The sequence below is a fragment of the Pagrus major genome, chromosome 8 (genome assembly GCF_040436345.1).
Source record: "Pagrus major chromosome 8, Pma_NU_1.0".
NCBI lineage: Eukaryota > Metazoa > Chordata > Actinopteri > Spariformes > Sparidae > Pagrus > Pagrus major.
The window spans coordinates 2,103,939-2,130,593 of record NC_133222.1 but is presented as its reverse complement, the minus strand read 5'-3'; the positions used below and the strand labels follow the sequence as shown (position 1 = coordinate 2,130,593).

General features: G+C 40.7%; 1 protein-coding gene across 1 annotated transcript in view; it reads right to left on the bottom strand.

Moving 5' to 3' along the window:
- The window catches only part of LOC141000848 (voltage-dependent calcium channel subunit alpha-2/delta-4-like), a 64,536-nt gene extending 39,409 nt beyond the window's left edge, over positions 1–25,127 (bottom strand). The window contains exons 1-20 of the mRNA XM_073471728.1: positions 25,027–25,127; positions 18,205–18,286; positions 15,348–15,464; positions 14,634–14,693; positions 12,826–12,988; positions 12,543–12,674; positions 10,795–10,855; positions 9,223–9,373; positions 8,577–8,651; positions 6,886–6,975; positions 5,957–6,070; positions 5,480–5,558; positions 5,229–5,362; positions 4,939–4,956; positions 3,197–3,274; positions 2,654–2,734; positions 2,409–2,483; positions 2,065–2,151; positions 718–789; positions 415–476 (exon numbers count right to left, since the gene is read on the bottom strand). Of these exons, the coding sequence (XP_073327829.1) occupies positions 415–476; positions 718–789; positions 2,065–2,151; positions 2,409–2,483; positions 2,654–2,734; positions 3,197–3,274; positions 4,939–4,956; positions 5,229–5,362; positions 5,480–5,558; positions 5,957–6,070; positions 6,886–6,975; positions 8,577–8,651; positions 9,223–9,373; positions 10,795–10,855; positions 12,543–12,674; positions 12,826–12,988; positions 14,634–14,693; positions 15,348–15,464; positions 18,205–18,286; positions 25,027–25,127 (1,832 nt within the window). The remainder of the gene's footprint in view (positions 1–414; positions 477–717; positions 790–2,064; positions 2,152–2,408; positions 2,484–2,653; positions 2,735–3,196; positions 3,275–4,938; positions 4,957–5,228; positions 5,363–5,479; positions 5,559–5,956; positions 6,071–6,885; positions 6,976–8,576; positions 8,652–9,222; positions 9,374–10,794; positions 10,856–12,542; positions 12,675–12,825; positions 12,989–14,633; positions 14,694–15,347; positions 15,465–18,204; positions 18,287–25,026) is intronic.
- Positions 25,128–26,655: the final 1,528 nt, after the last annotated feature.

Genomic DNA, 26,655 nt, shown 5'->3' with positions numbered 1-26,655 from the left:
CAGTTTTGGGGCCTTTCCATGAAGATGATAGAGACCGGCCGGTACTGGATTTATGAGGATGATATATTCTGATTCAAAAGCACTTCATAAATGTTAGGACTGGTCGACAAAATCAAATATCACAATATTTTTGACCAAAAAGGTCATTTTTGTCCTCTGAGAACAGCTTGTTTATTCACTTATGGAAAAAATACATACTTCTGAGTTTGTGTTATCACCTCATTAATATTAAATATATACTAATATATTTAATATTAAATATTAAAATTCTGAGTTTGAATTTCTTCTCCAAAACTACATGATGTCCCTTTAAACAGGACAGGTTGATAAAAAGTCATATAAGCAGGAACAGATAAGATAAAACATCAGTTTGACATCTTTTTAAAAGGCCTGATGGACAAACAGCTGATTTACCTGAAAGGTGTCTCATCAATGTTTGTGTAGAAGTAATCGTTGGTGAGGTAAAGAGGTCGTTTCTGTTGGAGGAGAACAGGAACATTTTAACTTTTCAGTCATTAATGAAACATCCGGTGAAGCGCTGAATCCTATCAACTGAAGATCAATTAGAGAGTTCTTCCTCTTCTTCTTTGAAATAAGTAGTTGTTAATTAACTTACAAAAACATTACTGCCATCTACTGAACAGGAGGGAGACATATTATTTATATTGTATATATTAAGATACGTTGATTAACACGTGAACTGATTGATTCACTCACTCCTTTATCCACTGAAGCTCTGACGTTCAGGCTGGTGCTGCCAGTCTGTCCCTTCACCATGGCTGTTCTCAGCTGTGAGGTAAGAACAAGTTTAAAACAAAGTTAAAAGAGTTTCTTCCTCGTGTGCTGGGTTCAAACGACGTGATATTTCTGTCGGTTAGGATGGTCACGAGTTATCAGAGATGGAGATGGACAGGCGGTTTGGTGCGGCGTCAGCAGTACAATTTACCGGTCGATCCATGGTCATGAGATCTGGGTAGTTACTGAAAGAATCACACCGCAGACACGAGTGACTGAAGTGAGTTTTCTTGAGAGATAGGACATCCAGAGGGAGCTCGGAGTAGGGCCACTGCTCCTTCGTATCAAAGTAGCCAGCTGAGGTGGTTGAACATCTGATTAGGATGGACTGCCTTCCTTTAGAGGTTTTCTGGGCACGTCCAACTGGGAGAAGCCCTTTGAGGAGACCGAGAACTCACTGGAGGGATTATACATCTCATCTGGCCTGGGAATGCCTCGGGATCCCCCAGGAAGAGCTGGGAAGAGTTGCTGGGGAGGGGAATGCCCTGCTTAGCATGCTGCCACTGCGACCAGACCCCGGATAAGTGGAAGAAAATGGTTGGCTGGCGCACATGACAGACTACACGTTGGTCCCAATCATAGCTCACCGTCTTTCATTACCTGACAAGGACAGGATGTCATCAGGAGGGAGGAGCTAGAGATCGACTTCCAGGCAACAAGAAAGTAAAAAAACATGGCATCTGAAGCGGTGTGTATGATACTGGCTGCCAGCAAAAGAAGAAATAATAACGACTGTGACCTTTCCTGTTTCTCTCACTCCTACTTCACTTCATCATCTTATCAGTTTCAGAGCGTTCTCTGCTCTTATAGTTCAACGTCATCAAACACATGGAGGAGTTTGTCATACTCGGTGAGAGAAAGCAAAAAATTTGGACCCGCTCGTCTCTCTGTGAAGACGTTGTGAGGCCTCCAGATGCAGCGCTGGTTGTCGTCCACCATGATTTATTACACAGGATAAAACTGTCCCATGCCCTTTTTTGTTCCTGACGGCCTACTTATGTCGGGTCGGGTCATTATCGAGCTTATATCATGTCGTCTGAACCTGGTTTGAGACTATACAAGTAGATTACAATATGTGGAAGGTTTCAGTCCAACACTGAAACACTGGTCATCCACTACACCAAATTTTGCAAGTTGAGATTCATCCGGTGATCTCAGAAAAACATTTATAATTCTAACCTCAAATAACGTGTGTGTGTGTGTGTGTGTGTGTGTGTGTGTGTGTGTGTGTGTGTGTGTGTGTGTGTGTGTGTGTGTGTGTGTGGTTACCCTCTCCTCCGTATCCTCCCACTCCACCTCAGACAGATCCACACTGTTGTAGTTTGGCTTCGGCTTCAGTTTCTTTCCATCTTTATACTGTCAGACAGAGGACACACTGTTACTGTGTGTGTGTGTGTGTGTGTGTGTGTGTGTGTGTGTGTGTGTGTGTGTGTGTGTGTGTGTGCGTGTGTGTGCATGTCAGTAGTGAAATACTGTACAACTGTCCTTATAAATACTTAATACGCTCTAATGTACCCTCCAGTACACCTCTTACTTTAAATAGAGGTGCAGTGAATCAGAGCTGCTGCAGCTCGAGACAAACACGTCCTCTGCAGTAACCAGATGGGACTCACCAGAGGTCGAAGGTCAGGGTGAGCCAGGATGTAACCGTTGTTGGTGATGAGGAAGGAGTAGCCGTGAGCTCCCAGCTGTGGAAGAAGAAGAAGTAGAAACACATGAGAGGAAGATGAAGGAGCGATGACATTTAAAGCTTTTATTGTGAAATCTGACATCTCCTCTTTTAGTCTGAATTAAAACAGGAAATGGAAAATATTTCCAAACATTTCCAAAAACAACTTTCCCACAGGCCTGAGCTCACCATGTATCTGGGTGCCAGCTTCATCACCTCCATCAGGGGGATGTCAGAGCCGACCACACCCAGCAGGATCCCATGGGACAGCTGGAGAGACGGGCAGAAGGGTCAAAACAAGGCACTAAAACCTACTTTATTATGTTTGTGATGTGACGTACAATTTAAAATGTAACGACAACGTTTATAGTCCCTTTTGGCCTGTTTCCTGCTCCTGTGGAAGTACAACGTGGCGTCTGTGAGTTTTTGTTCTTTGGTTGGTTTTTCTGTTATTGTTGTTTTTGCAAACAAGACAATTTTTCATTTCATAATTCTGAATTTTTCACATGTTTATATCCGCTATCCGCTATAAGCTGTATTCCCCGTCATCACTGACATGTGAGGTCAGCGTGTTCAAAGTATCGTCTCACTTGTGATAACAAGGCGTAATGATCTCAACTTTCCAAGTGATGTCAGAGATTTCGCTGCTATAAGTATGTCAGTATGTCATCACTTTAAAAACAGCAACACATTTGTTTTGTTTTATTTGGATAAATGTGAGTTGACACTGACCGTTTCCTTCTTCTTGCTGAAGACCGGCATGGCCACTGAGGTCATCAGCAGCAGACTCTGAGCCTTGGTGTTGAAGAGCTGACACACAACAGAGCGTTCAACACACACGCTGGTGATTTTTATATAAACACACACTTTAAAAGTAGGAAATGATGGATCAAGGAAAAGATTTTGAAAGACAGGTTGACATTTAAAATGGCAGCACACAACATCACATCACGGTGGTTCGGTTTTAAAGAACTATGTTGGACAAAATAACAGGACCAACTTACATCTAATGCAGTCTTATGTCCAGTGATGTGATGTTATTCTGTCTATATTTGTTTTACAGCTTATTCTTTGTCTGTTGAATGCTCTGTATATGAAGTATTGTGATGAACTGCAGGTGGAGCTGTAGGACTGCTGTAGTTCTGTGTAAATTTAAAAACACCCTGGTGGTAAAAACACTACAGTCCAAACAAGTGGTTCTCAACATGAGGGACAAAGTAATATGTGTTTACAGAATTTCACCTCATTTATTCTACTGGTTATTTTATTTAGTGGTTTTAATTCTTACGTCCTGATTAGTGGAGCCATTATTGCATTTGTCATGTTTAATTATGTCTGTCTGTTGTCAGTGTTGTTGTAAAATGTGTGTAAAGATTGATGCCTCGTCGTCTACTGCAGCCTGTTCCTACAGGTACAAATAAAGTCACCTGAACCTAACGGACAGCAAACAAAGCCTAAAGATCTTCTGTACTGTTGTTCCTAAAGAAACACTTCAGATGTTTTGAAACTAATTTGTGAACAGTGATGAAATGTACTTAAGTATATTTACTCAAGTACTGTACTTAAGTACAGTTCTGAGATACTTGAGTATTTCCATTTTCTATGACTTTATACTTCCACTCTACTACATTTTGGAGGAAATTATTGTACTATACTACATTTACTTCATTACTTATGTTACTAGTAGCCCAGAAAAGAAAAGACAACACCCACCCAGCCACAGTCTGTTCAGCCTGCTGTCAGCTGACAAAAGATACAGAAGTATCCGCTGCCGTACCACCAGACTACAGAGCAGCTTCAGAGATTAATTTACCTTGTATCTTGTAGTTACAGCACACTGCAGATTACCTGCTACATCACAGCCAAAGTAGCGCATTTTTAAATTAATCTATTTTAATTGCAATCGGATTCTAAAAAACACTGATTCTGATTAATCTAAAAAAAAATTAAATATATATCGGATACAACCCAAAGTATACAGTATATACTTCACATACATGTAAATACATGTATAATTTACTTTTACTTGTACTTTTGATACTTGAGGACTTTTATTATCCGAGTACTTTTCATATGTCGACTTTCACTTTTACTGCATGAATACTTTTACACACCTTTACTTTTACTCAAGTAGACTTTTGGGTACTTTTCACAACACTATTGTGTTAAATTTCAAAGCTTCAAAAAAGAGCTTTTTTTTTTTTTATTGTTGTTGTCATCTGGCAGCAGGAGCAACATTTAAGTGAAAACACGTCTCTTCTCTTTATCTTTCTCCTCCTCGGTCAGTCGCCATCAGTCTTTGTCCTGCCTACTTTATAACTGTTTGATTAATCGTGAAGTAAAACCACAAACACAAACATTTATCTCAGTACTCAAACCATATTCAAGGAGTCTGAAGGTGTCTAGAGCCAAACATGTGAACTACATTAACTGTTTATCCAAAACTACAACTTCTTCTTCTACTCCTTCTTTACCTCTTTGGTGTTGGGAAGCTGCCGGAGCAATGGAGGGAAAGGCCCAGAGGATCATGGGAGAATGAGCCGAAACACAGGGAGGAGAAAAGACGGACAGATGAAGTGAACTGGCAATGATGACGAAGACGATGACGATGATGATGATGATGATGACGTATGTGGACTTAAAGGAGCAGTTCACCACAAATGAAAAACACTTCATGTCTGATCAAATTAAAAAAGATGCTTGAAATATGACAACAGATGATGAACTTCTCCTATAAGCTCTGTGATTGGTCAGTTCGGCTCACCACAGTGTCCATGTAGGCTTCCGTCCAAATGATGTCGTGGTCGTGGTTGATGACCATCGGTCGGCTGAGCACGTGCAGGTACTCCATGACGTTCTCCTGCACGTCGGCCAGCGTGGAGATGTGTGTGTAGTAACCTGAGAACACACACACTCAGGGTGTGAGTACAGGTAGGAAGCAAGGCAAGACAGACACACACACACACACACACACACACACACAACCACACACAACCACACACACACACAGCTGACCTTTGTTGTTGCAGGCGATCCACTTGGTGTTTTGGGCGAAGGTCATCTCTCTGCCAATCAGGTAGGTGAAGACTCGCACCTGAACAGAGAAACACACCTGTTCACACCTGTTGTTGGTGCTGCAAAGACAACCGGATCGCTGTTTGTCCTCAGAGAACAACTACCAACAACACTGGACTCAACATGATTTTATTCATTCATTGAATCTACGATGGAGACGTGAAACAGAAATGGTGATCCAGACAGAACAGCATTGTGAAAGTGAGGTTTAAAGGGAACCAATCTAAATTATTTAGAGATTTAATAAGGTCCCAGAACACTGTTTGAAGCTAGAAAGGTGGCAGGGTCCGCCACATGTCATTATACTGTCACCATTACATTGTACAGTCAGCGTTTACTTCATAATGAGAAGTTGAAGCACAACTTCTCTACAGCCAATCTATGTTGAGGGGCGTCTGGTCTCGGCTCGGTTCTCACCCTGCGCTCAGGCCAGTTGAACTCCTCGAAGACGGACTCGAAGTCCTCCATGGCTCCATCCGTGATCAGCATGATGGCCTGGTTACACATGCTGCCCTGACCGTTCGCCCTCGCCTGCACACGCACACGCACACACACAGTTTATACAGAGAAAAACCTTTTAACAACATCTAAGACCCAGCTATACTCTGCTGTGCTGCAGGCATAACTGATGATTTATTCTCAGAGTTTGCGTCAGTGCTGGATTACTGGCCAAGCAAAGCAGGGACAATCGCAGCGTCCCAAACCCCCAGGTTCACTGTGTGTCAAGTTTTAAAAGCTTCAACATGTAGCAAATACTCTGTGGTGTATCATCCACATACAGTATCTACATAATACATCTGCTTAGGCTAAAGGCTTTAAAACATCCTGCACGAGTCAACAGCAACAACAAAATAATACATTTTGAAATTATTTAGAGATTTAATAAGGTCCCAGAACACTGTTTGAAGCTAGAAAGGTGGCAGGGTCCGCCACATATAAACAAAGTAAAACAGTATAAATTGCGTGGTTCTTTAAGGTCAGTTTGTTTATTCAGTCATAAAAATATCAGTCAATGAAGATTTTTCTCTTCTGGTTAAAATGTCTGAGTGAGACTTCAGAATGTAAATTTTGTTTTGTTAGTTAACTTGTGCAAAATAACCTTTTATTATTCTCAGTCTCGTTGTATAAACCTTTTCTCTTTTAGTTGTTATTGTAGTTATTGTTATGTACTGTATATTTGGCAGAGATGTCAGGAGTGTTACTCCTTTTACATTTTTTATTAGCAGTCCATAGTGTTTCTGTATTTTTTTCTTATGTTACTGTAATTTGAGCGTTCAGGATTAATGATGTTTCATCTTATCTTGTTTATTGAAGAATCTGTCCTGTGATCATTAAAGGACTCAAACCTCATTGAGGATTTTGAAGGATTCCTTCATCGCGTTCTTGATCTTCGCTTCTCCTTTAACGTGCAGCTCCTCCACCAGCAGCTTGAAGTGCTACGAGAGAAAGAGACAGAAAGAGACGTTATCATCATAAACAGATCGTACTGTAGAGACATGAAGATGGTTTTATTTGTCAAGATTTTAAGATTTTTGTCTTAGAAACACAATTGAGAGAAATCAAATTTCAGAAAAATATTGTTGCAGGATTGGCATGACCATAACGAAAAACATAATGGCCGAAGCATTGCACTAAGAATGGGTGTTACAACACTTTAATTACAACACTTTGTCGCTTTGCTGTGTTTTAGGAAGCCTTTTTAACACCCTGACCACAGGACTGCAGGTGACCTTTTACTCATGAATGACCAAATGTTTGTTAATTTGCCCTCTCACTTCTTAAATAAACTCAACAAAACAACATAATGAAATCTATACATCTACATTTACTGTTTACGTCTTGAACAGTATACTGGACTTAAACAGCACAAAAGAAACCAAAACCATCCAAACATAAATGCTTGATGAACGAACATTAAATCAAAATTCATTGTGTGTTATAGTGTAATGTGTGTTTTCTGAACAGATACGCTGTCATTGTCTCCTGTCCAGGGACCGCAAAAACTAAACATGGAGAAGCAGCGCTCAGTTATTATGCGCCACGTATCTGGAACAAACTCCCAGAAAACTGCAGGTCTGCTCCAACTCTCACCTCTTTTAAATCAAGGCTGAAGACCTTCTCTTTTCTTGCCACAGACTGTCACTGAAGCAATTTTAAGGCTTTGAACTGCACTGTGACTTTTGTTTTCTATTCTTGTCTCTTAAACCTATTCTATTTTAGCCTACTTTCCTATTTCTTAACTTGTTTTAATGTTTGGTTTTAATGTATTTTAAATGAAATTTTTAATTTCTTTTAATGTCATTGTTATGCCCCTGTAAAGCACTTTGAGTTGCCTTGTGTCTGAATTGTGCGATACAAATACACTTGCTTTGCCTTGCAAATGTAAACTTCTGGTACAGGTAAGAAGCTGGGCACTGTCCCTCTCAAATAACCAACAAAGAAATAAATGAAATTAAAATGTGAGAAGAAAAAGGAATCACTTAATATATATACTATTGTTAATATATACTGTACATAAATACATTACATAAATGAAAAGAGCTTTCATTTCCTCGTTACATTTTTAGTTTCCTGTTTTCGGAGTTAATATAATGTGGATGCTTATTCCTGAATTTTGGGAAGTTCTGTTCCCGGACAGGTTCAGTCTGGGTCACTGAGTGAGGACGTGCTGCCCTGCTAGCACAGCAGCTCCTCTTTTGATAAACTCTAAAACTATTTTTATCGGGGTTGATGACACTGTGGTGGCTGAATGACCCTTTTACCAAATCAGAATTGTAGAATTAACCTTTAAACCAAGTCTGGATAAAATGGTCCAACAAAATGGTCATATTGGTCCCACACCCACACACACACCCATCCACACACACACAGCTCCAGGTTGACTGATGTCAGTCCAAGAAGTAGGTCAAGAGGTTGATCTGATGATGGCATTGAGGGGATTCCTGCGTGTCTGTGTGTGTGTGTGTGTGTGTGTGTGTGTGTGTGTGTTGGCCGCTCAGCTCTTTAAACCTCCATGAAGCAGATAATTAGATCTTACCTCTCTGTTGTCCAAGTCGGCCTGGACCAGAGTCCCTCTGAAGCACGGCTCCACGTAGCGAACGTAGTCCGTGTACTGCACACAGGAGGAGACGGGCTCAGTGTTCGGACCGGAGCCTTCACACAGTCACAAGCAGGACTACAGAACTACCAGTGCATGTAATGTAGTGCTGGAGTCAGCGCTGGTTGGACTAAACAAATATGTGACAGTTTCAGTTTGGGCTGATGACAACAACAAGTTGCTGCTCCAGAACTGTGGCGTTGAATAATGACCAGAACATTTTTTACAGATTATGATGACGTCACAGTGCATTTCACCTCTGACCTTTTGGATATCAAATGTCATGACTTCATCATTTTATCCTATTGGACATTTGTATGTCAAATCTTATTGTAATGATTGTGTGAAGCAGACGATTCTACAAAATTTGAAGAAATTCCCTCAATGCGTCTGAGATACCTGAAAACATAACGCCTCCGGCCACAGCTGTCACTGTCACACTACTGCAGAGAGCGGCCAGTTTTATGTAAGGGACATCTTTCTATCGGTGAAATACTTCTTTAAGTAAACAATCCTCCACCACTGAAGTGATGTAACACTGTTTGCTTGGTGAAATATGTTTGCGTGTGTTTGGGTGTTTTCTCACAGCGATGACGTTAACGAAGTCGTTCTCTCCCAGCGTGTCCAGGATGGTGTTGATGGTGTGTTTGGCGATGGTCATCTTCAGTCCCTTCATGCTGCCGCTGATGTCCACCATGATGATGATGTCTTTGGGAGACGTGGCTGCCTGGATGTACCTGAACACAGCACGAGACTTACTGATCGTAATTCACACAATGACACATTTATACATGATCCACTTTTCATTGCATTTATTAATAGAGCGAATGCCAAAACCTCCGACAATATCAACGGATATAAAATAAATAAATAAAAGGAGTAAATACAGTAAAAATACATAAATAAAGTTATAAAAAGTGATCAGGTACATTTAAACTAAAGGATGAGTTCAGTGAGTATTTTGTCTGTTTCTAAACTGAAGTGTCTCCACGTTATTGATATGAACATTTTAAAATGTGTCACTCTTGAGTTGCAGTGTCTCCCAGCAGATGCATGCAGCAGCTTTTCCAGCTCAGCTGCAGTAATGCGGCATGACGATGCGTTCAGGGACATATGCAGCTCTCTGGTATTATTTAGAAATGCATGAACAGTCACATATGGTGCCATGTGGGCTGCAGTGACCCGGCCAGCTAAGGAGCAGCTTATCGTCTTTTCCAGAGGATCAGGACTCTGGCTGGCCGCTGCTCAGTCGACACACAGCCAAGAGGACGACCGCCTCAGGCTGACTGAAACTCAGCGGCACACAGGAGTGTTTTCCCTTTTTGCATTACTCTCATTTCTCTTGTAATGTGTCACAAATAAAGTAAACCACAAAAAAAGAGTTGGTGAAGTTGTCAATGTTGTGTTTTTACTGTCAGAGGTGTAAACTGAACCTGTTGGTCAATTTTGAGGTTGTAGTTTGTGATTTGTGGGTTATAAAACAACGTATTAAGAGTCTTCAGACTGTGTTTGTGAGGGTTAACTTGTGATCACATCATGTTTTTAGAGATGTTTCTTCTTCCCACGTGACTGATTTACTTTCAGCTAGAAACATCCTTTATACCAGAACTTCAGTCCATTCTAACATGCTAAAGATGAACCAACAATGTAAAATATTTTATTTACTAAAGAGGAAGAACTCTATGCCCATAATGCCCAAACTGAAGTTGCTTTAGTGGTGTTGGCAGCTGTGAGATATATTGCAGTTGTCTTTTGTAAAACCTATGAACAGACTCAGTTCACAGCACCGTGCAGCTTCATGTTCCTGTTTCCAGTTCTGCAGGCAGGCTGACACCTTCATCAACGGACTAAATTTAGCAGCCCATCTGTTTACAGCAGACCCGATAATTACTGAATATAGTTTATATCTGTGAATAAACCTTGTACAATGGATTCCTTCAAATACAATATCACTAAAGACCCAAATGTAAACCTCACAGCGGCGCTAAAGGAAAAAAATCTTTAGGATTCACCCTCTGCACCACATCAGTATCTACGTCAGTTTTCATGAACATCCATCCTCTAATTGTTAAGATATTTCCGTCTGGAAAGTGGAGGACTGACTGACTGCATCACCATGTTATTGTTTAGATGTGAGAAGCTGTTTGACTGAACTCACCAGTTTCTGTTCCTGCAGTCAAAAGCTGCGACACCGTTGGAGTCTGGAGTCCATTTAATACCTGACGGAGACACGTGGAGTCAGTTCACAGCGTTTCTGACACTGATAAAGTCATTACTGCATCAAAAAAACATTTCAACACATCGTGTCGTCTGTATACATTAGAAATCTACTGCAGATTTATTTTGCTTTCTCGTTAAATGATGTTATAATTTTGACAGAACAAAGAAACCAGTTAGTTCAGGTTGTGTTCTCATTGAGAGAAATCAAATACAAAGAACAAAATATATAAACAGTAGCTAAGTACTATGATTTTGTGATTCTTGTGATTACTTTCTAAAAACTTAAAATGTATAAAACTCAAAAACATGTTCTTTAAAGGGTAATTCCACCATTTTTCCACATTAAAGTGTGTTTACAGGTCTTGGGGGAGCACTACTGCGTATGTGAAAAAAAGAGTATAGAGCCTTTTGTGGCTCCAGAGGAAGCTGCATGTAATCTGATAAACTCCAGTGATGTCACTTAGCGGTTAAGTTGCATTGTGGGTAATGTAGGCACCAGGTTTGGACACTGTTGGACTCATTATGGACAGTTTAAAAACAAATGATTAAAATCGATAAGGCAGAACCAGAGAGCTCACCTTTTTTAGTCAACACATTCTTCTTCCTTTCAAAACCTGGTGCCTACATAAACCACAATGCAACTGGGCCATGACATCGCAGGACACAGTTGATCACATTACCAGCAGCTTCCTCTGGAGCCCCAAAAGGCTTTATACTTCTGTTTTCACATTAGTAATGTAAAAAATGGTTGACTTGCCCTTTAAAGTCTAACTAAAATCACATTGTGCCGACGTACAAAAATAACCTGAAAGTGATTTTTAAATGTGTTGTTAATAGCTTTTATATCATAAACATGAAGAAAAACCAGTCATCCGAATTGTTTTCCTCTCGCAGCCTTTGAGTGGGTCGATCGGTGTTTGTGTGGGTGAAGCCTCGACACATGAACAAAGAGACAGAGTGAACAAACTCGTGCTGGAAGCTGTTGTTTAACAGCCACAGGCAGGCAGTGTTTTGTTAGCAGTGGTGCTGAAGAATAAGAACCACACCATTCAGCATCTGAACTGAGCAGAATGATGTTTGTAGGTGAGCTGACCAGCTAAAGCTCAGAGGTTCTCAAACTTTTCTGTGTCAAGGACCCCTGAACTCACACAAATTAGATCACAGAGACCCATTTGAGATGATTTATCAAGGGCCGCCATCTAAAAAGAGTTTTACTTTTAGATGTTTTTCTACAGAAGTGTGTGAAACCCATGACTAACGCTATATGCCGCTGTATCCAGTTCTCATTATACCTCAATGGAACGTAAGCAGGAGACGTCAGCAGCAGCTTTTCTGTGGGATGCTGTTCAGAGCGTGTGGCTCTTTTGTTTTTCAGCTGCTGTTTGGCTTCGTGAGATCGTTTCCCACTGATAAAATGGTGTCATTACCACTTTATGTAAATACAACATGGTTTAAAATAAAAAAAACACTTGTCCAACTGATTGGCTGTATGAAAACAAGCTCTTCATCCACATACTGTACACTGACAACTAACAGTGTTCTCATTGGCTAATGCAAAGATAACGGGTGTCATCATGAAAACAAAAACATTTAATTTTTTTCCATACAGGACATCTGATTTACAGAGCAGACATGTTGCTTTATTTTCAGCTGCAAACAAAAACCAGAGATGAATGTGAAACTCACCGGGGTAGATTCTGAAGAACCCGGTGGAGCTGCCGAAGAACTGCCAGGTGAGCGTCGGATCCTTCTGGAAGTTACTGATGAAGACGTCGTTTAACGCCTCAGAGTTGTAGATGGCATTCAGGATGTTTGGATCTGCAGATACAGAAACACTGTGAGTAGGATCAGAGGGCAAAGATAAACTGATGTGCACTGAAGAAACAACCCCGATCGAAGCTGTGCAGTGAGAAGGAAGACACACTGTTGTTGTGGTCATGGATTTGGGACGTGACGGACGACCTCTGACCTTTGTTGTAGACGTTGGTGGGAACCTGGATGTTGCTCTGCAGCGTGTTCACCGGCATGTTGTTGAAGTGTTCGTTCTCCTCCAGGGGAAATTCTCCGCCCAGCTCCACGCTGTTCCCATCCTCGTCCGCCGTGTTGATCATCATGGAGTTGTAATAATCAAACTGTCAGGAGACAGGAAGAGGACACTCGTTCAGACTCAATTAAAAGAGAGTTTTTACATTAAGAGAGATTTTTCAATTTGAGAATTAGTCAGTTTTGTTTCTGAAAATAGTTTTTTAGATTGTTCATTAACCAAAAGACACTAAAAGACTAAATTATACATTATCTATATTTTAAAAAACAATAAGATTGTTACTTAATATGATATATTATTCTGGTGTACGCTGTTATAGTAGATGGCTTCATATTAAATTTTGAGTTTAATTGCTCTTGTATCGCTTCTATTTAGTTTTTAAATTCCTTTATTATTTATTTTATATACTTAATATTTTTTATTTTACTTCTGTTTATCTGTGATTATTATTTCGTTGTTGTGTTGATATAAAACATGATTTTCCACTCAGGTCTTATTTAATAAAGGATTATCTTATCTTAATCATTATTAACTTCTTTATTTAAGTCATTTTATAATTCTCATGTCAACTCTAAAAGTTATAATAACAGTTTAATATTTTTCCATGATGTACTATAATAATAATCCTAATAATAATATACACAGGTTCTTGGCATTTCATATTATCCTTTAATTATCATATGAATGATTTTATTCATGGTCGTTTCCCCAGGTTTGTTTTTGATCTTTTGAGTATAATTGTATGTATTGTATGTATTTCTAATCACTATACGAAAGTGACTTTGGTAAGAGAAAGCAGCAAGAATGCTTTAATCTTTTCACCATAAAAATGTGTTTGTATTTTCAGTGTGTGGTAACAGAAACGAGTTAAAGGTGTCAGACATTCTCTGTGGACGGTTAATTAACACGGAAATAAAATACGTCCGCTTACCGACTCTGATAAAAACAAAGCTGAAGCGTCTGGTTAAATAATATCCAGTTAGAAAGGTAAGAAGTTACACTTTATTTTTACACCATTAAATTAACTGACAACATGACAAGATCATATATTTAAGTGTTTAAAAAAAGTTGATAAAAAAATATTTTTTATTATTGTTAATAATTAGCTCTAGTGAGCTGTTTAGTGAAGCATGCAGCTATAAAAAGTTCATCTCGTGTCTCAGCCTACAAATACAAATCTCCACCAGATTTCTAGAAACAGTTCAGAAAATGTGGGTTTGTGTCACAGTGTGGATGAGCTGACTCGTATGAAGGATTAACAGCATCAGACAAGAACCACTGTCTGATTCTACTGATTTATTTTGTACGACTGATAATACTATTACAGTAACACCGCAGTTAATAAACCTCATGTACTTCAGAACAGTCCTCTCATGTTTGGTTTTCCTGTGTGTAGTTCTGTGTGTGTCGACCCAGTTTCCAGACAGGATCAGTGAAGTTTGACCTGATCTGAATTCAGGTGTCAGCCGAAGCTTTAAAGGTTCAATCTGCTGACTGGCCGGCAGTTACCTCTGATCTACACACAGTTAGCATGCTAATTTTAGCATTCAGCTGAGGCAGACAAATTACAGATTAGACTGTTGATGGATTATCTAACTTTAGCCGGTTTCATTTCTCTGCAGGTTTCTTCAGGTTTCAGTGTAAAGTAAAGGAAATACAAACCAACAGCTAACAGCAGGAACTGTCCCGTAAAAATCAGCTGTCAGCTATCAGGACAAAACAAGATCACCAACCTGTAATGTAGCGTTGAAATCATGGTACAGATCAGCATCCTCTGCAGACTCTGCTAACCTCTGAGACAAGAAACAGACAAGGAGAGAAATAAAAGTCTGTGTGAGTCGTACAGAAGGAAATGGAGAATAAAAATGTGTATCATGTGAAGGGTAATCTGTCTGTGTGAACCGTTAACACCATTAAAAGCAACAGTTTCAACTTTCAACTCCGTCATCATCACAGGTTACATAAGAACGAGAGCTGTGAGCAACCAGAGCAGTCGAACCCTTCAGCTTCGTTTCCACAGTTTTGTGTCCATAATTACGGACATGCGCCGCCAGTGTTCGACACAAGGAAATGCATTTCTTCATGGCTGGATAGAAACGCCACCACTGTCTTAAAAAGGTCCCAAGTGCCAGATTGAGCACCACTAGTAGTCGCAGTTCAGCACCAGCATGTTAGACCAAAACAACCGCCCTCTCTACCTCCGCCGCTCTCAGCAGCAGTAGCAGCTGTTGTGACGCACAGAGGAACCGTCCCCTCAACAGATGCACACAGATGTTTCATACAGGGGTCAGAGGGGCTCTTGATTGGTTTGATGAGACAGAAAATGATGTGAACCCGATTGAACCCTGATGGGAGAATGGAGAGGACTGGAGACTAAAAGGTTTCTGCTGGTTTGTAAACTGGTCTATCCATCCTGTACAAACAGAAAAAAGCCTCCTTGTCCTTACCTTCACTGACTTCATCTTGCTTCCCAACATCCGCTCGATTTCATCCGAGTAATCCTTCACCAAGTCGTCTCCGTTCACCTCCACGATCTTCACTATGGACTCGACATCCTTCAGTTTCTGGGAGCAAACGAGAACACATTTGGTTTCAGGGGGACTCCCGAGGCCAAAGCAGGATTTGCGGTTAGCGAGGAAACGTCAGGGTCTACTCTGGGTTTTCAGGACTACACAGTGGGGAACGTCGTCTTTATACGGAGTGGACCTTTAGGATCTTTAATAAATATGGACAAACTCGCTGTTTGTCTCGTCATCATTATACTGGGTAATGGATCTCAGAATATGATTTGTAGCAATGTCTCACGTTGTAGCATACATTTGGTAATTTTTAAATCTTTTTCAATCCAGGCCAGGTCTTGAGGTGATCTGCTTTATTTCAGGATGTTTCCATCTGAACCAGGTGAAACAGTGAAACTGATCTGATGTTTTTGGTGCTGTAATGAGGAGATGTGTGTTTTTGTTTTGTTTACCGCGAGGCTCTCTGAGGTTATCAGGTCACTCTCTCTTGAGCTGGACTGGCAAGCTGAGAGCGAGGAGCGACAGATCAGTTAGGTTATTTACATCCAAATCCCTCAAATTAACTCGTTCACTAAGTCCAATTAATCCAAGCAACCCAGTTACTGAGTGAACACATGAGCAGAGCCAAACATTTAAATATACCTCAGTGGACGACTATAGACTCTGATCTGCACCCATTCATACCAAGTCTAAACTCAGCGTGACCACTGGTTTGTCGACTCAAGTCTTGAAGCCTTGAGTTTGGCATTACAGACATTGGGATCTTCATTTTATGAGCCAGAGGTGACCATTTTTAGACAAGAGGGTGGAGCTGTGGAGGATAGGATTTGACTGAGAACCTGAGTAGACACCGTGGTGGCAACGTGTTAATCACAAGGTAGCTTCATACAGTTGCAGCAACCGTTCTGTTAGTGGTCACCACTCGGTGGTCTCATGTCACGAGTAACAGCCGATCAGCACTGAATAATCTGAATTTGTAAATTAACTATAGCGAAAGTTTCCAAATAAATTAAGTGGAGTGAGAGTATAAAGTAACAGAAAATAGAAATACTGAAGCGAAGTACCTCCAAATTGTACATAACTACAGTACTTGAGTAAATTGTAGTTGGTTACATTCCATCACTGGTTGTTCTCGACTTTGAGACAAACATTTTGAATTACTAACAATCAGTGTTGTTATCAGCCTTTAAAAACACAGCAGAATGAAGAAAGGGTTTGATTTTGATCAGCTTTATTTCAGCCGATACGATCCTTTAAAACAGGCACAGCTGGCCCCTGATTCTCATCCTGAGGGTCGGCTCGGGACATTTCTAGTTTTGGTCGTTTCATATGATGGATTTTCTCACAAAATCATCCACTACAAGAGAGAACTACACAGAACCAGAAAGTCCAAAAACATCGTGGAGACGATTTGTGTTGTTGTTTCTAACTAAAGGAGGAGGTTGGTTTTTTTTGGAGGCAGACAAACTGCAGGCTGCCTGTGATAAATCTAAATCTGACAGATAAATGGATGAATGTCTAAAATCAGAACAGGCCACAAATCCTGACGCCGGTAAAGAGGGCTCGGTCCTCAATCTGGGCATTACCATGATCCCTGTGCGCGTGTGTGTGTGTTTGTGTGAGCGTGTGTGTGTGTGCGTGCTGCCTGATAAACACACGTAAACATACTGACACAGAGAGACACTATCACACACTCACAAACAGACTCACACATATCGCTCTCTGTTCCCGGTTTGAGTTTCAGCTGCATTTCATTAGTTTGATGATTATTTTTACTTTTAAAATTACGTCATATAATTTGAGGCCTCACAGAGACTCTAATCCAAAACAAACTGTCATCCTGCTTTAATATTTAAAAGGGCAAAAAAAGTAAAGGCAGCTATAATAATTTTTTGTATTATTATTTTGTCTGGTTTGAATATATAAAGTGTTTCAATAATCCTAAATCTCAACCAAAATAGTCATATTTTACTTCTTTCTAGAGCCTTTTGTTTTTTAGTAATGGTGAGAGGAAATCAGTCAAAGAAGAAGAAACCCACAGAAACAGGAAATAGACCAAACTGATATGAAGCTTCTGGTTTCACTGGAGGTTCTTTGTCTTTTTCTGGACAAAAACAATTTCTTGTCTCTTTCTGATTTCATAGAAAAACAGTTGAAAGAAACCGTCGCTGAAGTTATGAAGAAGGATCAGCTGCTGGTCCCCGGATGATTTTAACATTTTTCTTTTAAAGATTTCCTCAATGTTTCTCGTCATCAAATCACAGGCGTCTAATGTAACAGTGCTTCAGGTTTATGTTATGATTGATGATGTTTGGTAAAAATCATTATTTTCTGTCAGATGGCTCCAGTTACTACACTACCCATGAGCCTTGGCTGCAGATGCTCTGGAAGAGAAGCCAGTCAGAGGTATTGATTTCAGAATGAGTCCAAGGATTCAGGATCTGAGAGTAAATTGATTTTAAGGTCGAGTGTGTAGGATTGAGTACGGACGCCCTGAGGGGCAAGTGAGACTTTTTGTATCATGCTGATCCACTTCTAATTCCGATCTAAATGATTTGCTTTGTGTTTGTGTGTTTAGCAGATAATCATCAAAAAGAACTGTGTGAAACTGGCATCCTGGGAAATGTGTAAATGAACTTATCATACACAGCAGCAGTCCACATGCGAACCATTTGCAAGAATATCTCAGCCTTCAGTCAGACCTTTACATGCACTCTACATATTTGCACTATTTCATACTGTGTGCTGCATCAATCTGTTCTACTGATCTTCTGTCTCTGTTTACCTTCTGCAGCAGCAGAGAGCCGGAGTATTTGGTGGTTAGGTCTCGAAGCTGAACGGAGAACACAGACGCCCACTGCTGCACCCTGAAACACAGGAAGACAAACAGCAACACACAACATTATTGTTTTCTGTAGAATAGACAAATACACAATGAGGAGATGCTGCATAAATCATCCGGTGGAGAGACACAAAGACTCACACTGAAAACTGGCCTCAGGTGTTAAAACAAGAAGAAACAGATAAAAAGATTACAAAGTCTTTTCAGCTTCTGGACTGTTTGACCCTGACTGGATCAAATGCTTTGAGGTTTTAAGTTGAACCTTTTGTAAAATAAACCTGTTCTTAATATCAAACTGCGCACTGAAGCTCATAAGTTCAGCTGTAATGTCATGTTATGACAACAGTAGTAGAAATGGTCATAGTAGTGTTGTAATTATGGTTAAAGTAAAACAAAAATGTTGAAGTGAGGTGAATACCAAGTATTTATAAAAGCAGTGACGGTGGCAGTCGGGATCATAAGTTTGATTCACAATTTAATAAACAGTTTATCTCTTTCTGTTTAAAATCACCTGTGCTTCTTACAGGTCTCACTGTGCATTATTACTATTACTGTGTTCATAAAAACTGTCTTTGAGTTTCCTGTGTGAAAGTCATCGCCTCGTCGTTGGTCGTGCGGTTTTGAGTTTGGCGTCTGTTGCCGTGGTGACGCAGTGCGGCAGCGGTGTGTGTTACGGCAGAAAAAGGCCGTTAAATATGACAGTGATGAAAGAGATTTAGATAATCTGTTCTTCATCTGGGTCACAGCAGAGAGCTGCAGGTGTCTGCTCAGCACAAACTCACAGTACCACTAAAACACAACAGAAACACAACAGAAACACAGCACACAGACAAACGCACACACACAGTTAGAGGGAGCTCAGCTCTCTATAATGGACCTGACAGCAACAAAAGTTCTGGTACTTTAGTGGTGCAAATTCTTTAAAACCAGCTGTAACACAGTGAACCTGAGGCTGATCAAAGGTCTAAAGCAGCAAACCATCAGTGGTGGAAGAGACACTCATCATTTACTCTTATAAAAACACCATTACACTCCACTACAAGTCAAAGTCCTGCATTCAATCATTCAAGTACTGAAGTGTTGATAGCTTAATGTATTCACACACACACACACACACACACACACACACACACACACACACACACACACACACACACACACACACACACACACACACACACACACACACACACACACACACACACACACACACACACACACTGCTGGTTGTCAGAAGCAGGACTGTGTGTGTTTACTCAGCATGTGTTGAACAGCAGAGGAGTTTATTGATCCATCTGTTCTGGACATTAATCCTCTCAGTGCCGACTTACAAACTCACACTAGAGCTGCTACAATTATTTGATTCATTGATTAGTCTAAAGAAAATTAGTTGTCAAATATTTTGATAATTGATCTTTTCAGTTTTTTTGAGCAGAAATGTAAAAAGAAATTGCTGGTTAAAGCTTCTCAAACGGAGGGATCTGCTGCTTTGTCATTTATTATAGTAACTGTTAGTCGATAGCTGGACTGCTGGCTGGATAAAAGAAGCATATTTAAGACATCACGTCAAATTTCAATGAGCATCTTTTCGACATTTCATAGACTAAACGATTAATTGATAGTTTATAGTTTTGTTTTTAACGAACACCATCTCATCTTTGAAGAATTTTGTGAACCCACAACCTTCTGGTTTTCTTTTTGTTTCTCTTTTTTAACGTACAGCAGTGACAGGTCATCAATATCCATGTTTGTAAGCTGCTGGCAGCTGGAGCATGGAGTGCGTGCTTGGCGCCGCTGTTTACAGAACGTTATTGTCAGTCAGTGTGGCAGTTATCTTTATAGTTACTGTTAAAGTTATCTTTTTTGGCGTGGGCGGCCTTTGATTTAGATGAAGTGCAGCTGGGGACAGGACTTATAAAATGTAAACAGATTTAATTGCTTTAAGACTGCATTTGATGAGAACTGTGGACTTGTTTTTTCTTGTTTTAAATATCTGGAGGGATATTGAAACCATCACTGTGTTGTTGTTTGATGCAGAGCTAATGACGCGTGGAGAGACTGAAGTCTGGATTCATTTTATCTGGTGCCATTTCTCAGCCCGATATACTGAAATGGTACGTGTCATTTTCACTCTTCCCATTCATTGTCTATGTAAGCGGCCAGGTAATGCATTCTGGTAGCATTGCTTTGTGTTTCCTGAGCGAGGGCTTCACGTTGCCTGCACCTCATTTACATGAAGTTGAGGTCTAGGCTACTTTATGCAAATCAGGGACATCCAGCGAGCGTGACTCACCGCCTCTGGAAACTCCACAAAATCTATAAAAACAAAAAATTCTTGAATTGAAATGAAGTCAGATTCACTAACTGCACGGCTTATTTCTCACCTAAAATGTCTTAACACATCCCGGTGAGCTATTTTCACTAAATAAGAGAAAGTTTCCTAATGAGCCATCGTGTTGGTCCAGTTTGAAATCCCAGAGAAGATGGGCCACAAGTGGCATTCATCCAGTCAGGTGCAGCCAGGAGTGTTTGCACAGTTGAGGGAAGGTTTCACTCAAAGGTCCAATGCTGGGAAGCACCACGAGCTGTAGAGTCCAAAAACTTCTCAGTGGACATGTACCGTGAGGGATCAGACTCAGTATGAAGCTGATAAACTCGGGTCAAACGTGTTCATCCTTCAGGTTCAGGACGATGTCTAGAACAGCTGTTCAGTCTGAAGCAACAGTCCTTCACACCGCACATCCTCTGTGTGGCCTCAGCTCTCTACAGATTTACTGTTTAGTCTTTTATTTCAGGCTCCTAACATGAGAGCTTTAAACATCACATCCCACACAGTAATACACTGGTACGTGTTGGACGTGTGGTACACTCCTCTAACTTACATAAATATATTTTCATAGGTCGTCAGTCCTGATCTTTAGATATTAATCAGTTCGTATCAAGCTAATAATGTGATTAAAATGAAGGGGCCCTGATGACTCTTGGGTCAAAGGTGCAGTTTATTTACCTGCAGTGTTTTTCCATCTGTCACCAATTTCAACTACAAATGTCCAAAAAAATTTAATCCTCCATCAAGATCACCTCCAAAATCTAATCAGCTGATCCTGATCCTGTTGAGGCTGATCTGTCAAACAGATTGAAGCCAAATCTGACTGGACACAAAGAACACAGCCATCATCTCATTTTATCCCAAGTTATAACCAACAGAAGGACGTCAAACAGTCAGTAGTGGAGATGCCGACCTGAAGTACAGTGATGTAATGAAAAACAAGTCTGTGTCAGAGATGACTGACAGAAGCACAGAGGTGACAGAAACAGCATTAACAGAAAGTCACAATATTTCATTTTAAAAGGTAACTGGTCTTTGTCTTTGTAAGATACTCAGTCTAGTTTTCAGCTCCAGCTGATGGGACACAAGTCTAAAATATGGACTTCTTGGACAAAACACTAATTTCCCAAACATCTATCAGGATGAAACCAGATGGATCAATTTTATAAACCAACATCAATCATTTGTGGCCAGAAGAAGAAAAAGTCACGTCACTTTTGCTGCAACACAACATCATCCAGCAACACACTCCAAAGAAAATACATTCAAGCACACAAGATTTTAAAAAGGAAAAGTTAAATGTAAAAATGTCAGCTTGAACGTAGTCACAGTCTGTAAATCACCAAATTCACTATTTCTGGGTTGGACTATGATTATATAATCATTGGTCCATAATCAAACTGTCTTGTCTGTTTGATCCATATTTTCATCTTCACTTGCATCTTGTCACACGCTGACCAAGGTGAAGCGCTGAAACATGTTTGTTTGCCAACAACAAAACTTAAAAAGAAGTTTCTCTAAAAGTGCCAGGGTTTTGTTCTTTGTTGATTCCAGTTACTTCCGTGCACCCAGCGTATATGTTTAAACTATCGACTAGCGTGGGCTGCTTTTTTCCCCCTGCAGTTCATCCTCATCAGGTTACAGTACAGCATACAGTATATATAAATATCAACAGCAACATATGGTGGGATTAGAGCATTTTATCATAGATTGAGGAAATTCAAATCCGGTAAAAAAATGAACGTATACTACGCTGATTAAAATGTAACAGTGTTAACTTACTGACTCTGTTCTCAAACCCTGTTTTTATTATTGTTTTGGCCTTTTGGACAGGACGGCTGAAGAGTGACCAGAAAAGGTTTGAGAGAGAGGAGAGATGACATGCAGCAAAGTCACGTTGGTTTTCTTTTTGTTTTTTTAAGATAAACCTCACGGTCCGCAGTGACATGCATTTATATTTCTAGCTCAAATGGATTAAAATGGAGGCCCTGCTCTTTATTAACCCGTTGACATGGCGAATCATCGTATCCGAGCTCCATTAATGATGTCTTTTTATCATTCACAACTCACACGCTCGACTCCGACTGAACATACTCGGACTCGACTGAAATAATTCTGATCAGCTGTTCTGGAGCCAAAAATTCCACAAGAACAAAATCTAAATCTTGTTACTTTCACTTTGCATTCAGGGTGTGTTTGTAACCAGGTGACATGGCGATCTCTGTCCAGGCCCGCGGTGGTCAGTCGGGTGGTGTATGTGGGTCAGAGTAGAAGGTGACCGGGCTGACGGAGGGGGGTGGAGGAGGGGGGGGCAGCTAGCCATGCTGGCCACACAGATGGTGGTGGAGGAGGGAGAGTGTGTCCTGCAGGGAGCCCAACACTAACACTGCCTGACAGGTTCATGCTAATGAGGTTGTTAGTATGAACAACTACAACAGGAAGAAGACTACGGCACCACCCGGACCGTCTGACAGGTGAATTCTGGGAAGTGCAGCTCAAAATGTGGACGAAAGAACTGAGACGGATTTTAAACATAAATAAATCTTATTTGCTTTAGACTGTCAGGCCATTTTCCAGACCAAGTTGCTTCAATGAAATAATGATTAGCCAGCCATGATTTAGTATATTTAAAAGGATCATTTCCCCCCAAAAAATTAAGATTCAGTCATTATCTACCTACCCTAAACATAAGAGGGTAATACTCCTAGTTATTGTAGCCTTCATCATTACGTTCTCTCACCTTTTTAGTTCAGGCAAACCAATCTATGCTAGTTGACAATAGACAATATTTTACAAGCTCAACACACGGTTGAGCTTGTGCACCGCCTTCAGACACTTTTAGCTTCGCAGCTACAGTAGATTTCCACTTAAAAAACAGCGATCATAACATCTTTTCAAATCAATTTGGGATCTCGGGGCTTCCAGATATAAAAGAAACTCGGTGATCAGAGGAACGATTACAGTTTTAAAAAATAAAATAAATAATAATAATAAAGCGATTAACGGTGAGGACACACAAGCGTAATATTCGGCGTAATATTCCGGGTTTTTTTTTCATTTTCCTCCTATTTATTTTTTGGGGTTTTCCTTTTTCTGGTTTCCATTTAATGAAATGTGTTGTGAAAAACTGAGTGTAGCCTAGAGTAATCAGGTTTTGATGAATTTTATATCTTGAATGGAGAAAATCATGTAAAATGTATGTAAGGAGATGGTATCATTAATCGCTAATAATATATACTTGTGTGAGAAATGTCTAACATTTTTAAAGAAATAACTAACCTATGAAAAGTCCTGAAAATGGGATATGAGCCCAGACATGTCCAGGCACGACACAATTACAGAGTCCCTTAAAATCCCAGGTTAGAAAATACTCCAACAGAAAAACATGTCAGCAGGAGCGTTTTAAGAAAATAGGTGGAGACTCCTCGAGATCTCGAAGAGTTTAAAACCAGGAGCCCTGACAGCTCCAGTTCAGTCTGGTCCCGGGATCGGCTCGAGTTATTTGAGGTTGCTGCATGAAAAAACACAATAAACTCTATTGCAGCAGATTCTGCTCATCTCCTGTGGTTTCCTTTCAGTATCTTTGTGACTCTAATAGCTACTGAAGAGGTGCTTTTGACAAGGATCCAGGATCCAGACTTTTTCTCTGGCCCAGACATGGATTTCTGAGATCCAACGGACGCCTTGTTGTTATTTATCCATCTATATATCTATTTATGGAAGATTGTTAATATGGACCAGAATAACTAGAACAGACAGAATAACAGAACGACTGTACTACTACTACTACTGCTACAGACAGCTTCTGACAGCATCAAAGGAGAAGACTTGGTGTCGGGGTTAAAGTTTGGGTTTAACATGTAGTTTTGATTTAAACAATTGTAAACAGGGCAGCAGGAAAATATAACACATTTGTGGAGAGAAACAGAGGAGAGCAGAGTTCAGTCAGTGTGTGTTTTCATGAAGATCCTGAGGGAATATGTTCGTGTCAGCTGACGGCAGTTTTCCCACAGGACCTTCATGAACACACAGTGCACTCTGGGAGTTTGTAGTGTGAGGCTGAATTTATCTGGAACAAGTCCAATCAGGACAGATTGACACGTTCACACTGGGATCTGCCCATGCACAGCCAAACTTTGTTCAAACCAACAGAAATGCATCATCAATTTTTGTGGAGATCCTAATTTTTTTTAAATATGTGTCTATCTGGAAATGTATCTACAGTAACACATCTAGAATATATCTACTTGTTGGAAAGCTGCAGCCAAAAAAGACTGTTTAACCTGAAAGCACTTACAACTGAAATATGAGACAAATGCATATTAAAGGGGTTACATCAGTTTAAATCTGAGGATCTGTTGACGTGACATTTATTCTCCCACAGCAGGTGGAAGACACAGAGCTCAGATCCAGGAGAAGGAGTGAAGGATACTTACGTCTCCGGTGGGATCTTCATCTGAGCCTGAGCTGTAATCCACAGGCAGAAAAATCCCAGAATCCCCAGGAGCTTCCTCATTCCCACAACCCTGCCCTCCATCCTGCTTTCAACTCCCGACATGAAGCTCCTCACAGCTCGGATTCTGAAATTTTTGAGGCGGTGTCACAAACTAGGATCAGCTCTGAAAGTTCAGGAGGATGATAAAGAGTTTGTAGGAAACGGCTTCCTCATGCTGGCTAAAGCGAGTAGAAGACGGCCGTGACAGCGGTGGGTTTTGAAACCTGAACGATCTCCATCTTGTCTTGATAAACTAGTCCTCCTACCCACATCTTCCCGTTTTAGCTTCTCATCCTCTTTGGAGAAACTTCCAGATGATCTTTGACAACTTCAAAGTCATCCAGAACAAACTGACGGAGAGGTGAAGACAAACTCTTGAGGTTAAAGATGAAAACTGGTCCTTCTTAGAGACTCCCTAGTAAAAATGTGACAGAGACAAGTTTCCTCTGCAGCTCCTCCAGGTTCTCCCAGGTTATTCCAGGTTCTTCCAGGTTGCTCCTCGTGAAGACAGGACTAATAAGTGGGTTAATTTCTCCCACTTGCATATATTTAGGAAGACATAAAGCTGGCAGTCTGCAGCAGATTTTGCAGCCGCTCGCCTCCACTGTCACCCAATTTGCAACGTAATCCACTTGGATTAAAAACTCCTCTTCCCCATGGAGAGAGAGAGAGAGGGAGACAGAGACAGAAAGAGAGAGAGAGGGGAGGGATTGGAGCAGGGGATTGGACGAGGGCTCTGTTTTATCTAAGAGGATTAGAGCGATTTCTGGAGACAGACTCTCCTCCGACCAATCAGAGCAGCCGGAAGAAAAGAAACCCTGAGGTTCAGTTTGGCTGCTGAAAGAGAGAGAGCGGGCGAGCGGCCAACTGTGACATGATGCCCCGGCACACACACACACACACACACACACACACACACACACACACACGCACACACGCACAGACTCAATGAGCTGAATAATTACACAACAACAACTGAGCACAAACAAACACACACTCCTGCGTACATGTTAGTTTTTCGACCTCTTTTGTTTGACTCATCTGAGCCTCAGAAGACCAGCAGCTCTGAGGTCAGTGCCTGGCTCAGGGGCAGCGGCAGGCACACATTTCAAACTTAATGTGTGTGTCAGTTTAGGGGGAAACAAAACATACTGTACACACACACACACACACACACACACACACACACACACACACACACACTCAATGAGCTGAATAATTACACAGAAACAACTGAGCACACACACACACACACACACACACACGTCTAATCTGATAAAAACCTAATTAGACTTAAAGCTGTTGACCAATTACAGCTCACCATCACCTCTGTATCGTCTCTGCTCTTCATCCTCATCCTCATCATAATCAGCAGCTGGTCATTTGTTCAACAAGGCCAACATGACTTACTTTACATTCTCACCTTAAATGTGGATGTTAAAGATACAATGTGTGACATTTCTGCATTAAAATGTCTAAAAACAACTGGACCTTGTTATATACTTTTTTATGTTATAAGTTGACTCGAGGTGGGCTGTTTGATTTGGTCGCCTGTCACCTGACATCCAGG